This window comes from Anarrhichthys ocellatus, unplaced genomic scaffold (genome assembly GCF_004355925.1).
Source record: "Anarrhichthys ocellatus isolate YVR2014 unplaced genomic scaffold, GSC_Weel_1.0 scaffold65, whole genome shotgun sequence".
NCBI classification, from domain to species: Eukaryota; Metazoa; Chordata; class Actinopteri; order Perciformes; family Anarhichadidae; genus Anarrhichthys; species Anarrhichthys ocellatus.
Window position 1 is genome coordinate 1,087,844 of NW_022280095.1, and position 17,039 is coordinate 1,104,882.

Sequence of the window (17,039 nt, forward strand, 5' to 3'; positions counted from 1 at the left end):
CAACTGCACCACACCTCACAGCCTAAAAACAACCATAACCATGATTTCTCTCACTCCTACAGACTACTTTAGATTCACACAACACAGAATATCGCATGCTATACATTTCTGGCTTGGTTTACATCTGGCTTGAAGGCATGGGGCATGGGGCCGGGGCCTCTCTGATTAATGTCCTCCTTGCCTGGTCCGTGAGTATCGGTCCTCTCTTGGTTTGTTGTGGTGCCATATTCTTTACTTTTTTTAACAATGGATTTAATGGTGCTCCATTAGATCATGTGACAGCTCATGTGACACATCGATTGCACACAGGAGGACTTAATTTAACTAATTATGTGAATTGTGAAGGTAATTGGTAGCACCAGATCTTATTTAAGGGCTTCATTGCAAAGTTGGTGAAAACAAAAAAAATCACCAATTTTCAGTTTTTTATTCTATTTTTTTCAATTTTTATTTAATTTTTATTTCAGGTTGTAATGCAACAAAATAGCAAAAATGCCAATTTTGCAAGGCACATGTGTTATTAAAGGCAGCAGAAAACAACAGTTTTAGCATTATTTCCCTTCAGGGGCCAGAGGGAAGAACAGAATCATTGGAACTGTAATTCACACCTAAAGCTAGAAAGTGGCAAGAAGTATATGTTAGTCGAGTCACTATGTCCTGTTTAGCTATGTGAGCAACCCCTCATGACATAATAGCCATTGTTGATTAACCCAGAGTGCAAACAGTTAATAACTGGCCAAACAGAATACATCTATAAATCAAACAAGAGTGCAAACCTGGCTGAAGATACAGACTGAGTGAAGAGTCTGCTCTCCTCTTTGCATCTGTCTGTCTAGGAGATATGGCAAATAGTACCAGGTCTGGGGTCTGTTTAAACAAGCAGGTGTTTATTTCTATAACTTTGGTGAGTACTACTTTTTTTTCTCTCTTTATTTTGCTCCCTGGTTTAAATTTTCTTCTGAAGATGGAGGTTCGGTAGTCCAGTTTTCGTGGCTTAATTAATTATTTTGAGTTTTGATCATTAAGGGGGGGGGGGAGATTGTAGGTCCTACAGCCCCTGGTACGGCTGGCTTTGTTCTTTTTGGCCAGGCCTCCAGACTCTAATAGTTTTGGTTAATCTATGGTATCAATTATGAATAAAATCTTGTTGCTTTAGTAACTCTTGGGTATGGCATCCTTTGTACAATGTTTTCCTGTGACCATAACACATGCCCCAGACTGTTTCCAGAGACAAGCATGCCAATCTGTAAACGTCAACCTGCAATGCATATTTTGTTGTGTTTGACATGCCTGATCCAGCAGTTGGATGTGTTGCTAAATATGGGGAATACGTATATTGGATAAAGATTTTGACATACCGGAAATGCCTTTTAACAAAGTCTAAAATGGGAGCACTCCTATCTAATTACTGTGTGCTTTCTCCTGCTAGTTACATTGCAAGAATCTGAGCAGTTTTACATCAGGGCGACTAACTGACATCACTGCATTAATTGCAATAGAACTGATTTTCTAACTGCATCTACACATACATTTAAGGAGCTCATTCCCTATTTGGCCAGACAACAGGGGCATGGCAACCTGTGGGAAGTGTAGCTACATTTAGCATTAGGGAAACCTGTAGGCTACAAAAAAGACAAGGCCAGGATGTATCACTCTTTCCTGCTCTCCTTTGCATTGTAAAGCTTATAGTTGTTTCGGCTAACTTAAACAAGGAAGCGACTATTACGCAGCACATGAAAGGGTTAACATTTGAGAAAGTCACATAAAGTGGCAGTATATTACGCTGCGCCTTTAGTAAACCGTGCGCACGTCTCCGAGGTCACAAGTTCCCAAGCATAGCCCCTGAGCAGATCACACGTCTCCAACCCCCACCAGAGGGAGACACACGGGACAGGAAGAGGGGACGAAGCTGAATTCATACCGAGCCAAAGTTTGTGGAAGCTGCTGCGCCTGAGATCCGACAAGTGAGATGACCAATCAGTCAGCGCACTCCAACGGCATGCAGAGACTCCGGAAGGAGTACCTGTACAAGGTGCTGGTTATAGGAGACCTGGGGGTTGGGAAGACTTCCATCATCAGGCGCTACGTCCACCAGACCTACTCCACCAACTACCGGGCCACCATCGGTGTGGACTTCGCCCTGAAGGTGTTCAACTGGGACTCTGACACGGTCCGGCTTCAACTGTGGGACATTGCAGGTGAGGCAGTGAAGAAGTAGAATGGAAATTTGAATTGTCTTTTATTTGCTGGGTATAAAAAGTTGTCTCCTGCCATCACTTCAAGAATTCAAACTTTTAAGTTATCTGCAGCTGTAGGGTTCAGCCTCATTGATTGGTATGATGCATTTTAATTGCACACTATTTAAAGCTTAAAGTATATTTTCGTGTTAAATTTGGCAAATATGTGCAAGAACTAAGGGACCTCTTCATATTCTCATTGGAAAAAAAGTAAACATGTTGTTTTGAAAAAGCAGTTTGTCATAGTTCCTGAAAAGTTGATGGTTTGGGAAGATAAGACTTATCTTCAAAATGACAGTGAGACATGACTTTTGTAAACTTTTGAAACATTCACAACTCAAAGATGCACTGTCATTGTGAAGAGCAGTATTTTCTCTCTCTCACACACACACAAACATCTGACTTTCAGGCCAGATCTTTATTGAGAGGATACTTTTGAACTCTGTACAAACCTTAGTTACTGTGTAAGTGATTCTGTTGAGCTGTTGAGCTAGATGCTCACAATGCCAATGGTGCTTAGGGAAGACCAGCACACTGTCATTCAGTCATTCATTCAAGGTATGATGCTGCTTCATGTGATTAGGCCCATGTGAGGGAGATTTTAAGGCCAGTCACATGGGTCTCGTTGTAGCCAAAACAAAAAGCTAAACATCATTAGTCACTCACAACTCACAGGCAGACACATGCAGACACATGCTTCAAGCGGTCAAATGCAATTATATGTCACATCTGATGTAGTGTCATCTACCTGCTTTAAATGTATCCTTGTGAGGAGGAGCAGGGATAGACTCAGTAGGGGCTGAGGAATTCTGGTTTCTTATACTCTACGGTACATTTCACATGTTGTACTTTGAAGTAATGTAAAGCTGTAGATTGCACCATACATTTACTGAATGACAGCGTGTCAAGTGACGTGTGTGATGCGTGTGTCTCTCTGCGCATGAGGGTTCCTTGTGAGCAATGCAAGTCATATATTCTCTTGCACGAAAGGGGGAAGTTCATGAGGCAGCATTTTGTCATGTCAGAAGTGTTTCTAAGCCAAAATGGACTCTCATAAGTAAATATTTATTAACCATGTACATTTTCTGCTGAGAGGGCATAGTATGTCAAACAAGCAGGATGTACACACCTACACGGCACACGCTCACTTTTGGACCAACAAGTACTCCCATTAGACAGCAGAACTCTCCCAGGGGAATGTCTTGTTGACAGCTGTTCTAACTTGCACCTAATTTCTATTCCCTGCAACAATACTCAAACATGGATGAACACCCATACATGCATAGCTGAACACAGACATTTTACATGGTTATATTTTATTGTAAGAATACCGCTACAGTCTGGGACAAAAGTTTATTTTCATGACAAGTCAGGCATTACAGGTGTAATTTAAGTAGGCCTATTATCAGCGGGAACAAGCAGTTGCATTGAGCATCTAGTTAAGTGCAACGTGACGGTAGGACCACAGGAATGTGCTGTTTCATTAAAATGCAGGCTCTGCTGCATGTGGTCTAAAACGGCTCAATGCCAGCTGCATTAGCTGTTTTGCTGCAAAACAATGAGAGGCTCTTATCAAACTGATGGCTGACGTAATAACAGTGTTGCCACACTAATGAATTAAGCTCCCTGTGCGCGTGCGTTCGTTCATCACAGGTCAGGAACGTTTTGGAAACATGACACGAGTGTACTACCGTGAAGCCATGGGAGCCTTCATAGTGTTTGATGTGACACGGTCCACAACCTTTGAGGCCGTCATCAAGTGGAAAGAGGACCTGGACTCCAAACTACTGCTGACTAATGGACAGAGCATTGCCACTGTGCTCCTGGCTAACAAGTGCGACCAGGGCAGGGAGTTGACCAACAACGGCATCAAAATGGACCAGTTCTGCAAGGACCACGGCTTTCTCGGTTGGTTTGAGACCTCGGCTAAGGTGAGACCAGGGCTGAGGTATTCTTATATCTTATATCTGTCTGTCAACGTGAACCTGGAACAGGAAGATGCTTAGCTTAGCATAATGACTGGAAATAGAGCGAAACAGCTAGCCTGGTTGACTTCACTGGCGGGCATAAGCATCGGTCGCATATCATAAATATGCCGTATAGTATGCCAGAAAAACATCATCAAAAAAAGTTAGTGTAGCAACTCATAATAAAGTCATTGTATAGTATGTGATGAAAAAATGTCTCAAAAGTCACAGTATAGGATGTGATGACATTTTTTAAATAAAAACATCATATATGTCATATAAAGTATGCAAGTAAATAGTCATAGTACCATTTAGTATGTTAGCAAAATGTCATAAAAACTCATATAGCGTGTTTATAATCAAAGTACGTGCCATCAGGCACGTAAGAACGTAGCAGTGCAATGTGTACAGTTTGTTATTTATAAATAAAAATTCCAATTCCTCTATACCCAAGCCCAGTTCCCTTATGCTAAGCTAACTGGCCTAGGGCTTTAGCTTCATATTTGACATGAGAGTGTCGATCTTTTCATATAATTGTAGAATGCAAATGAATGTGTTTCCCAAAACATCAAAGTATTGCTCTAGTCATCAACATGTTAATGAATGGGCCAGATGGTAGGCCTTTGCAGTGAGCGGCTGTCACACTCTGAAGTGACCTGATTGGGAGATGATCTCTACTGTCAGTGAAAAACATCCCCACAGAGCCAGCTGGAATTTCATATCCTCGTGGAAAGTGGCTCTGCGAGAGGAATTTGAAAAGCAGGGTCAAAACAAGTTATTTTAGTTGGAGGATTGTTAACTGATTTATCTGCCTGGTGTTCAAAAAAGAGTTCTGCTTAATCAATAGAAAATTGTAGGTATTTTGTGCATCACATATATATATTATAGTATTTATGATATAGGGCATGCTTGACTAGAATTTCAAACATTTATATTTGAACAATTTCTTTCTGTACAGTATATGTTTGTAAGGACTGAGCTGCCAAATAATCTAAACAAAACGTACGTTTCTGCAATGCATGACAATTTGAATTAATCTCGTTCCACACACTGATCCAGAAGCTCTGCAGTAATTACACGCAGCTATAAATTCTACAACAATTGTTTTCATTCACACATCCTCTGTTGACACTAATGTGTTGGAGGCTGGAGCTGCATAAGTGCGCTACCATTCTTGTGGCATCAAGACTCAACATTCTAAAAGGTCAAAGGTTATGAGGTGCAGGTTCAGCCAGAAATGTCAGAAGTAGGCTACGCAAACAGACACACACACGTTGTTCTTTGGAAGCAGTTAGAAAAACATGTTTACAGCATTCATTTGTAGTAGTTTCAGACACTTTAAGGTGCACACATGGTGTTAATCACATGAAGACGATAGCATGCTAGTTACCCACATTTAGAACATGCTGTAGGTTAACGCCTGCACAGGATGCATACTAACGGCACGGCAGCTGAAGCTGGAACATTGTGCTTTACTGACATAGCTGAGATGATTGTTTTGGAAACTATCCCAAACAGATCCATTAAAATCATGTTTTCCAACGGTCCATAAATCGTACGTTTACTTTGGTTACTTGACACAATTTTTTCTTGGGATCATAGATGTTTTTTTATTCTCTTTTGTCATATAAAAATATAAACAATCAAAATGTCAGACAGGATATATAATTCAGGAAATACAAATGTGAAACAATACTTGAACGCGACAGGCTATAAAAGAGAAGGAAATACAAAATGATAGACCCATGCCTGACAGTTTTCTCTCTCTCTCTTTCAGGATAATCTCAATATCGTTGAAGCTGCAAACCTCCTGGTAAAGCACATCATGGCCACAGAGAATGACATCCTGAAAAGCGTGATACCAGACACCATCTCACCTCAGCTTCACTCCGACAGGCAGATGAGCTGCTCTGGCTGCTCTAAATAAGGATAAGAGACAGAACAGAATGGAAAGACAGTAGTACAAAGAGGGACAGGCACACCACCCAGCTTTTCAAGGAAATCTAAGTACACACAGTACAGATCGGCCTCTTTGGTCCAAAACCAGGGTTGAAGATTTTATTTCGGTGAGTGTTTGTGGTTTGTTTGTGTTCTCAGTGCCCAATTACAAGAGAAACAGAGTTTGTAAACTAAAATCACATGCAGTAAGAAGCACGACTTTTAGTGACTCATCACACTGTGTTGTTAAAAGTTCTTTTGGCAGACAAACAAGTATAACTTCAGCCCTTTTCTATTGCTCTTTGGCATGGTTATTAAACGTAGAAAACAGGAGCTGTTCTTTTCAGCTGCTCAAGATTGCACACTCTTCTAAGTTCACTTGGAGAAGTGCTGGCAACTGGCACTCAACGTGCTTCACCAAACTGAACAAACGGAGTAAATGCTCCCAGCGTGCCTGATGCAACACGCCCAAAGGCAAACCGGAGTTGTGTTTTTGGTTCCTCACCATTTCAAGCAACTGTGGTTGTGATTCTGTTCTCTCTCTATTTACCTCCACCTTCACTCGGTGCAAGAAACTGACATGCAGGCTTCCTTTACAGTTCATTCTGCCAGAGCCAAAGAAAGCAATATTGACTGTGTAATTATGTGAATTTTGCACATACATGTTTTTTTTTATTATGCGTTTAAGTTATTTCCATGCTTTTATGAGAGTAATGCTAGTTAATGTATTATGTGTAAAACTTTTCCTGCTACTGACAAAGTCGCAACACATTCGTATTCATAGCAACAACTTGGTCGGAGGCAAAGAAAGGACGACAGTTGAACACACACACACACACACACACAGCCTGGAGCTTGCCTGGTGTTACTAGTCTTTTTCTAGTTCCACTGGAGTAGTTCAGGTTGAGGTGATCAAAGGTTTGATAGACATGATTATTTGTTAATGGAAGAGAGTGGATGTCCTTCTGCACAAAGTTCACTTCCATAACCACTATATCTTACGGCAACATTTAACCAAAGTGATTCATTTATTTTATTATTTATTTGCATCTCCGGGGTTGTTTTTTTTTTTTTTTCATCAGAAGGAAAATGGTGATTGTCTGGATGTAAACTGGACTTTATCATGAGTTCACTTGCCAAAGCCTAACCCTCTGTATCCATGGTAACTAGATCATTTTTCATGGTTATCCTCAACATCCGTGAGAAGCTATTCCCATACAGTCACAAGCACACACACACCCATACCCACGCACTCTCCCTCCCTGTCCTTGTATCTTTTTTACATCACCTTTTCTCCTCCCCCACTACACTCTATCCTTATTGTTTGTATCCTGAAAAATTCTCCGTCCCCTAGAAATGTGGCTGCTTTCAGTGTCTTTCTTTAGCAGTATATGTCCCCAGCCCCTCTTCTCCCTATTTCTCTCATTATCTGATTCACATAGCCTACAGTATTTGCAGCATATTATATAAACCCACACAGGCTCGACTACACACCCAGAGATGTTGTATTTTGTATTGATCTTACAACAACGTTGTTTTCCTCTTTTTGCTGACCTTGCACCTCTGTTTTACTTGGTACTATGTCTGTGAAAGGCAAGGTAATTGAACCCACTTTGCTCAATGTTGTCTTTTTTCTTAGTGTAACTTAAGACAGTGAAGTTTTGTGTTTGTGACTCAAATCCTTGGGTGTCCAATGTGCCAGACCTGTATAAAATCAATTGCATCATGTGGACTGTTGCCATTGAGACAAATGTGACCTCTGCACAGGATTACAATTTCACATTGTTAGTTGGGCTCATCATGAGGGTGTGTGACGTCTTGGGATATCAGAATGATGTTGCAGTATCCTAGAAAGAACTGCATGCACGCACACATTCTGTGTAGCTCAACAATAGAATGTTTTGTCTCACAAATGAACTGAGACAAACTGCTGATTACACCTTTTGTGCATTGTTCTTTTCAATTTTTAGTGTAAAGTAGTAAAAAATAAATTAAATCATATCACACGTCCCTGTTTTTGTCACACAATAATGTGACTTTAATGTGTACTCTTGCCATTTAACTTTAACCTGGAACAACCCTTTTTACAGTATGATTACTGTAGTTCATACACACTGTAGTAGTGTGTGTGTGTGTGTGTGTGTGTGTGTCTCCTCACTGATCAAGGACCCTCAGGTTCTCATTAGGAAGCCACATGACTGCTTGGATTATTCTCTGCTTGAGGGATTAGATTTGGTCGTCTGCTATTGGCTCATGTTAAAAACATCCCCACCAACAATACAACAACTGATCCATAAGCGCCACTTTGGAAGAATGTTGTCATCTGAATTCATCTAAACGACATAAATAACTCAACACAAAATAACAGTGTGTAGGATTTAGGGGGATGTATTGGCAGAAACTGAACATAATGTTCATAACTGTTTTCATTAGTTTATAGAAACCTGAAACTCAGAATGGTTATGTTATTGATAGTTTAGAATTAGCCCTTCATATCTACACAGGGAACAGGTCCTCTTCATGGAGTCCGCCATGTTGTACCAACGTGTTTCTAAAGTAGCCCAGAACGGACCAACCAAACACTGGCTTTAGCGAGAGCCTTTTGAGTTTTTACATTACCTGAAGGCCACCGCAGTTCTCAGACATGCTTGGAAAGGGAGGGGTGAGCGGAGAGGTTGGATGCAATCTGCAATCTCACCGCTAGATGCCTAAAAATCCTACACACCCCTTTAGAAACAAGCTGTTGTTGTGAGAGTGGGTGTCATTGATGCAATTAAAAACAAAACACAATTAAACATTCATTTCAATTTAGAACAATATTCTCAAAGTTTTGGTCCATTAACTCTTCCCATGACAACAGCTGGCACAGATCTAACTATTCATTACTTGGATTACTAGCCCAGCATATTGTGTTCTCTTTACTGCTCAGGCTCTGCCAGAGAACCACCTACAGAAAACACCCACATATTCTCTCAGAGGGAGAGAGAGAGAGAGAGAGAGAGAGAGAGAGAGACGAGGAGAAGCAGTTAGCAAGAGAAGAAAATGAGATGGGAGAAAAGCAATACTCAAATCTTACAGCAACATAAGACAGGCAGCTCAACAAAGGTGCAAGCAGGTAAACAGAAGCAAACGCATTAAAAACAGGTCACATTCGACTTCCTTTTAAATATTTTCCAGACAGAATTCACACACACACACACACACACACTCTGTAAGATCAAAACACATTCAGCCGGCTTAATCACGTGGAGACCATGAGGCAATTTACGTAATGCAGCGACAAGAAGATGATAGAAGAAACCTAATCTGATCAAGAGTCTTTTGCCCTGTTCTCACCATCAGTAACTGCTCATGTGGTGCCATCTGTTGTCACATTAGTAACAGTGCAGGCAATGCACACTCCTTTATTTCTAATCATATTAACTGGACTTGTATGGCCTAATAAGGAGACATGACTCATATAGTGTGTTTCCCAAGATGTCTCATTTCTACAGAAAAACAACAAATATAAACACTGTTGGATTTAGCTGTAGAAACAGACAGACGAGTTAAAATGAAGTGCAACCACTTGAGAATGACTGGATTTGTAACTTAATTACAGCGTGTGAACATGCATGCTTACTCAAGCAAATTACCTTTATTCGGGTGACTTTCTCATCCTTAAGCCCTGGGACCTCAGTGACTCTTGGTTCCCACTCCCCGGTGCCAAAACCTATTAGGCCAAGTTGACCTGCTTGACCTTAGCCACCCGGGGTCTTCCTTTAATTCTCTCTTTATAAGTTCATGAATAGCTAGTGAGAATGACCAGCATGCTGTGATTCACAGGTCTTTGTATAGTTTCATAATCATCTGGGGAGCTATTATGTTTGCTCACATAAAAGAAAATTGAGGGATGAAATTGTAGTCTCTGCATAATTAAAATAGCCTCCAGAGACAGACAGAGGGGGAGAGGAGGACTAAAGGAAATAGTGAAAAGAAAAGGAAACTTAAAAGGTAACAGAGATGAGGGTATGTGGGAGAGGGTGAATGAGATTCAGGAGGGAGAAACATGAAAGACTAAGTGCAGTATTCAATCATTAATATATCTGTCCAAGTTGAAAGATGAGTCTTCTGAAAACCTTATGAACTGAGCTATCCCTCAAACTGAACACTGACCGATTTTACATCTCATTAACCTTACTGTTGTGTTTCTTTTTTTATATATATAATATAGTGTAATGCATTGCACTAAGACTTATCTTCACAACTGAGGGATGATAGTAAACATCTTTTACTGTTTGGAGCTTTTTATTTTCTGTTTTCAATGTTGGTTATTTTTCCCTTTTGCTTCAATAAATGCAGGAATCCACTTTGACATTATGATAGAAAGATACAGTCCTTTTTATGCAATAAAAATAAAATAATGCAGTCGTAGAGCAATGTGTGCTGCAGACACATCGTAGTACACGTCTATACAGCTCTCAGTCTGTTGACTGCACAGGCGCTGCCACTAGAGGGCAATAAGCACCAGCTTTATCATGCATTACACTTTGGCTGAGCAGTCTGCAATCGGCTTGGTGGGAGAAAAAACAACTCCTTATGTCATTAACCATCAATAACATGCTCAAACCCCACTGTCCTCAAAAATACAATGTGGTTACTCAAAATGTCCTCATAAAATCAACGTATAACTGATTTTCATATTTACACAAATAATGTAAGACCAGCTGCACAGTTGTGATTGTCACGGGTGTAAAGAAATCTATACATATATGCATATATAATACAGCGAAACTTGATTACGAGGAGGTTGCAAAGTGGTTTTCTGTAATGAGTCCTGAGTGTCAAAGAACTACCATATGCAGGGATAAACTAGGTGAAAGGTATAGGTGAAAGTCAAAAGAAGTACAAAACATGGAGTAAAGAATTAATAAACATAACTGTGGTGTTGATAGTACAGGAGACACACAATATACACATCAATATGCTTGTACTGCATGGTAATGCTACATAGTTCGCTTGACCCTTGACAGGAATTTAATTAAGGGTGTTAAAGATAATCAAGTTGTGCTGGGTAACACACAATATTTCCATAGCATATATAAAAAGAGTTCAATACCTGCCACAATACAGGGCAGACACATAATGTGGGACAAATGATGGGAATGATTTTCATCACACTGAGTGAGGCAGCTCCTAAAAGTGTAGCTGCTTTGTTCATGTTTAGCATAAAAGCTCTGCTAAGGTACACTTTATTCAAACAGCACTTTAAACATTTTAGGCAAATTCGTGAGGTCTGTTACAGTGAGTCAAAGCCAAGCTCAGCGAGCGGTGCATAGCCAAGGAGAGCTGTGTCACTGTGGTCAGACGACCACAATGACAGTCTGAAATATCTTTGCCAGACATATGACGAGAAGGTAAACGTGCCACATTATGTTTGCTGTGTTGTATGGTTTTAGTGCAAAATGCTGGCTTGTGTTGCACACTAAAAAGAGAGCCAGCACTGTCTGCAAGAGGTATCGTATGCTGAATGTTCTTATTAACACCTGAGAACCTTTATAAAAATGTTAAACAATTAAAGTACATATGTTGCGTGTGTGTGTGTGTGTTATCCTGAGGTAATTAAGCAGTGAAGCATAATTATAAATAAAGAGACCATTGTTCCCTTTGTTTTCTGATTCAAGTTGTGATTGTCTCAGTGCTAAAATATTAACATTCTCATCATGCACCCTGGCTGACTTGATTTGTAAGCAGATACTATTCCGCTTTCACCAAAAAACAAAGTCTAAAAATCCATTTGCAAAGTGTGAAAAATGTGCTACAGAAGGTCATCAGAGACTTATAATTGGTGGAAAAGTAAATGAATGGTTTTGGATACCTGGAACACATTCCAGACCTCTTCATTTAAGTTGTATGTTTTAAATTGAAAAGTTAGCAGGAAATACTGAGAATATGTGCTGATTATGAACGTCCCTATTATAAATGTATCACAAGTTACCTTACTATGCAGCCTGTACTTAGTCCATAATCTGTGGTAATGTCTATAAATATCTTACGATAGAGTGGGAGCCGTTTAACAACTAGTAATGTGTTGCATGCACGTGCCCTGAGTGTGTATCTAAAGTGAATGTTGACCATCACCTGTGACTGTGTGCTTTTTTTGAGCTGGACGAAGCCTCCTCAGACGCCATATGCTTATCGAGGCCGGCAAAGCAGGCCGAGATAGAAGGCTGAGGCTGTGAAATGAGTGCATCTGTGCGAGGATAGAAAGAGGACAGAGGGCAGTTCGGGGAGGTGTATTGGGCCAACACCTGGAGCTGCTCTGGCTGCAGGTTGGCTTCGTTGTACACCCTCTGGCATAATGCAGAGACACTGTGACATGTTGTTGACTTCAGCTGGCTCAAATGGCTCTTCTCCATCATTAGTTTCTCCCTCTCTGTCTTCTGTGAAACACAGTACACACACACACACACCATGATTAACATGTCTGTAAACAAGAAGTGCTTATTAATAAAAGTTGACTGATTTGAACAAAAACATGTTTTTTTTTTTTACCAGCTTGTTGATTTCACACTGCAGATCATGTATGCAGTCTAGTTTCCTCTTGCGGCAACGCTGAGCTGCGAGGCGATTTTTGCTGCGCCGTCTTATATCGTGGACAAACTCCAGCTGTTCCTGTGTAAAGACCTGTTGCTTCAGCAGCTGTTGGAAGTCATTCCTGTTCAGATCCACAATCCACTCTACAGAGAAAGGCAGCTGCACCTACGGACGCCCAAACAGAAAACAAAGGTAACAAAGGTATCAGCATCACTGAAGGAGCAAAAACCAATGCTTTAGATATATACGTATTTATATAATTATGTTTTATATATACATATATATACATAGTTTTGTCTTTTTGGATGACGTCAAGCTGTAGATGACATATGAATGTGACTATAGTACACACACACACACCTTTAAATCAACAGTCTTAGAGATTTAATTTGCTTGTCTGAACATCATAAGAAACAAAGACATTTTAACTATTCTTAGGACATCAGTCAATGCATTAAAGTGTTAACAGACACATATTTTTGCATAACTTATCATTTGGAATATTGATTGCACAATGTAATGGCAATAGAATAACGACACCATTAGCATTTAGATTTGTTCCCTATAAGCTTCGCTTTTACTAAGCAATTCTGTCTGCCACCGGTTACCATTTCTTAGGAAAATGAAGGTCCAAAGAAGTGCGTCACCCACTGCGCATCCGAAACAGGAGGAGGATAGTGCTTTTGTTTTCCTTGGTAGCTAAGAGTAGCTATTCCCAGTTACCAAAGAGCATCAATCTAAGTCATTTGCAGACATTTGCAGACAGTAGAACAAACAACAAACAAAGTAATTGTGGAAAAAAGCTTGTGTGTTCTGTGTTGTTGGTAGTTGCTATAGAATCTTTTTTCACAGAAAATAAAAAAACATTAAATTATCAAAAAAACATGTGGAGCTTTTTGTATTTGAACAAAACACAGTTAAGTCAGGCAGAAGTCAAAATGGATTTGGAATTCAGACACCAAGTTATATTTTTACCAAGCTGTTAATAATTAACTCTAACTCTAAGAGGAGTTGCCTTTTATTAAAAGCAGAGGTTGGGTGCTGGGTTATTGCTGCTGCTAATGTGTGACAGGAAATGTACACTCACTGGTTTACTGGAGCAATCATTTAAGGTTTTATCTAGAGTAAATAAAAGTGCGGCTTTTCCTCTGAAATGACATTTGCTTTGTCTGCACAATCACTGCACTGTTCACACCTTCTGAACAGTAACATGAGACGTTCCGCAAACCTGTTGTTTGAGTCGCCTGTAGTTATTGTTAACTCATCGGGCTGAGCTGTCAATTTCAGATGAACTGGACTCGGAACTAATTAGCAAGACACTGTCGCAACACACATGTACACACACGTACACACACACACACACACACACACACACACACATCGTCATCATTTCTACTTGGTGAATAAGTAACTTGGCACTAAAGGGATTCTGAACAAGCATAATGAAAAGTAATCTACAGGGAGTGTGAGCTTGCTGACCCTTTTTGACACAGATTCATTTCAGCACATGAACTTCACAGTTAGGTGGCAGCAGGACAGACATATCAACGAACAAAACAGATGTGCAGGGCCTTAGCAGGCTTGTTTCGTGCTTTAGCTGCTCACCTGTCTGGCCCTCTCTCTTGTGTAGGACTCACTGTCTCCTTCTGTTTCCGTCTCTGAGTCTCCATCCTCCCCTGAGTTGAGGGATGACACACCTGACTGCGATGCCCCCTCGCACTCAGACAGCTCTGCTCCCTTCCATAAACATTTCCTTTGGTCCAGCTCCTGGTAAAAGGGACAGCTTGTGCTTGTGGAGCTGAGGTTATGGAGTTTCAGCCACTCTAAAGATGTGCTCTGTACCCGTCCGCTCCCTGTATCAGAGGAACTTCCTGCATCAGGGTCCTGGAAATTCAGCTGAGATAAGCTCATGTCAGAGCCCAGCTGCTTGGCCAGGTGGTCGGCCACTCCCCTTTCCACGGCGCTCCCATCTCTGGCATTATTTACCGACATGCAGCCAGTTTGTCGTCTTTCTTGCCAGCCAGAATCTATCTCATCATCTGCCTTTTGATGAATGGACCCTGGCGCTAGTGCACCAGAGTCCCTTGTTTTCTTGCCCTCTGTACTGTCCATGACGGACCTTTCGTGCCCCGGTGACCGAGTGATTGCAGGGTGCTCGACAAAGGTCGTGAGGGGGCAATGGTGCAACATTAACCCTGATGACCTCTCACTCAGCACTGTGCTCCGCCCTGACGAGACTACCTTGACACTGGATCTGTCTGTAGAGCTGATGTCTTCCTCCTTTTCCATCTCTCTTTCCTTCTTATTCCATTTCCTCTGCCTTTCATTTGTGTCTTTCTCAATCATATCAACCTCCCCTCCCCTACCGTCCCCTTTTTTCCTGTCACGTATTTCAGTTTTCCATGGCTCATCAGCCCCTCTTTTGCTCTGCCTGGTGGAAATAGAGGTTGAATTACCAGGGAATTCAACGTCACTCTTGCTGTTCACAGTGCTGGAGCAGGGCGAGCAGGGAAGATCAAAGTCATTCTTGATTACCGTTACGGGATTGTTCAGACTTTTCTCTGTGACACAAGTTTCCTTACCACAAGCCAGCTGGAACTTGCGATACTTAGGACACTGCATAAAACGGCCATTTGTCCCTTCAGCTACAGGTGTAAGAGTGCCTGCACCGTTCTGACTTCCCATTTTGCTGTTCACTGATTTGTTACAGTGCCGAGCCACTTCCTGCTGAGTTGGTGAGTCAGCAACTGGTTTTACTTCTTTCTCATCCAACAACACATCAACAGAGTCAGTGGCACAGTCTTCCTTTGACAATCGCCTCTTACATTTCTTCTTACAACAGGTCTTTCTCGGAACAGGGGCAGGGCTCTTGCTGCTGGAGAAGAACTTAGGGAGGAGGAAATCAAAGCATGCCTTGTCTAGGTCTCTGAAACCAAGAATGGAGGCGGAGTTACGTATTTCTAAGACGTCGTTTTTCTCAAAGAGAAGTTTGGATGTGTAGGCAAACTTCAGCAAGGGTTCAAAACCAGCAACAGACACCTGGAAAAAAAGGACAAGTGACATGAATGAGCACTTTATATGCTCAAGTTAATTCTCAAGGACTGCAATCGGTAATTCTAAAATATTTTCTGTCAGATAATCAAACATTTAATTCTGTAGGCCAAGGAAATGATCACAAATGTTTAACGAAATAAAGCCCATGATCATATGACTTTACTGACAAAGCATCCAATACAAATCTATTTTCTGTGGGTTTGTAATTCACAATAACCTGATTAAAAGCAGGTCCTCCCATTAAAGAATCTTGTTAATGCAACTTTTTTTTCAACAGATGTGGTATAATAAAAAATAAAAAGAGATTTTCGACTAAACAACATAAAAAATGATGCCATCAAATAACTCTCATACAGCCGTACCGTCAACCTTTCAGTCATTTTTCTCACTTCATTTTGACCCATTGTTGGGCAGCACGGCTTGTGTGTATCTACTTTCTACCTGTACGGCATTGTGAGGTGACATCTCACCTCTTGTGGCAGAGTGATGACCGCTCCATGCTGTGTGAGGGAGGAGATTCTCTGCGTAAAGTACTCGCTGCAGGAAGCGAGAATTGAGCGATGGGCTCTGAAACTCTGACCCTCCACAACCACGGTAACATCACACATTGAGTCTCGGCGACGCTGCTCGTCCAGGCAGCGCAGCACATGGGAGGAATGCACTGTAGACTCAAATGTAAACACAGAGGACCGGGGGGCAGATGTGGCCATCAGGGACATCTATATGTAAGCACAAACACATAAACATAGACACACGCACATACAAACTTGTAGGTAACATTTCCCCCTTTCAGGTTATACAGTACATACTTAAAAAGTTATACATAGAAATAACAACAAAGACATGCCTACCTTACAAGGCTGACTTTATATATCCACGTTTCTTAGAGCGTTAAAGAAAGTCCCAGCTGCTGAGCACACATGGCTATTTCTAAATGGAATGCCGTCCAACCAGGCTACGTTTCCCAGAAAGCCTTATCTCAACTCTGGTAGGAACTAAAAACTGAGCTTGACTCAGTCATATGGATTGTGTGTGAGTATGTGAGAGGGAGGGAGAGATAGAGGGAGTGAGAGTGTGTGTGGTTATTTGTGTGTGTCTGTGTCTGTGTCTGTGTCAGTGTGTGTGTGTGTGCGTGTGTGTGTGTTGCAACAACTCTGGGTGTAACAGAGCGCTGACTCATAGACTCCTGCTGATATAGGATGAGCAAGCAGTTTTTCCCGTCCACAATCCCACCCTTGAATTTATCTGGTAAACTAACAGGCTTTTC

General features: G+C 41.2%; 2 protein-coding genes across 2 annotated transcripts; one reads left to right on the plus strand and one right to left on the minus strand.

Annotated features, from left to right (window-relative positions):
- Nucleotides 1-1,067: 1,067 nt before the first annotated feature.
- rab38b (RAB38b, member of RAS oncogene family) lies at nucleotides 1,068-8,088 on the plus strand. Its single transcript, XM_031872683.1, has 3 exons — nucleotides 1,068-2,198; nucleotides 3,891-4,168; nucleotides 5,982-8,088. The coding sequence occupies exons 1-3, from the start codon at nucleotides 1,970-1,972 to the stop codon at nucleotides 6,129-6,131; spliced, it is 657 nt and encodes a 218-aa protein (XP_031728543.1). The 5' UTR covers nucleotides 1,068-1,969; the 3' UTR covers nucleotides 6,132-8,088.
- A 1,724-nt stretch (nucleotides 8,089-9,812) lies between these two features.
- bach1b (BTB and CNC homology 1, basic leucine zipper transcription factor 1 b) lies at nucleotides 9,813-16,845 on the minus strand. Its single transcript, XM_031872524.1, has 5 exons — nucleotides 16,624-16,845; nucleotides 16,243-16,491; nucleotides 14,324-15,757; nucleotides 12,677-12,883; nucleotides 9,813-12,564 (listed from the first exon to the last, which is right to left on the minus strand). Exons 2-5 carry the CDS (start codon nucleotides 16,489-16,491, stop codon nucleotides 12,259-12,261), a joined length of 2,196 nt encoding a protein of 731 aa, XP_031728384.1. The 5' UTR covers nucleotides 16,624-16,845; the 3' UTR covers nucleotides 9,813-12,258.
- Between the last annotated feature and the right edge of the window lie 194 nt (nucleotides 16,846-17,039).

What these genes read in the sequence shown, in the direction of transcription:
- bach1b (XM_031872524.1), bottom strand. Translation starts at nt 16,491, where the DNA reads ATGTCCCTGATGGCCACATCTGCCCCCCGGTCCTCTGTGTTTACATTT. An exon ending in TCATCACTCTGCCACAAGAG is followed by an intron (nt 15,758 to 16,242) that starts GTGAGATGTCAC and finishes CTTTTTTTCCAG; the next exon opens with GTGTCTGTTGCTGGTTTTGA. An exon ending in CAAGAGAGAGGGCCAGACAG is followed by an intron (nt 12,884 to 14,323) that starts GTGAGCAGCTAA and finishes GGGCGTCCGTAG; the next exon opens with GTGCAGCTGCCTTTCTCTGT.
- rab38b (XM_031872683.1), top strand. Translation starts at nt 1,970, where the DNA reads ATGACCAATCAGTCAGCGCACTCCAACGGCATGCAGAGACTCCGGAAG. An exon ending in TCAACTGTGGGACATTGCAG is followed by an intron (nt 2,199 to 3,890) that starts GTGAGGCAGTGA and finishes CGTTCATCACAG; the next exon opens with GTCAGGAACGTTTTGGAAAC. An exon ending in GGTTTGAGACCTCGGCTAAG is followed by an intron (nt 4,169 to 5,981) that starts GTGAGACCAGGG and finishes TCTCTCTTTCAG; the next exon opens with GATAATCTCAATATCGTTGA.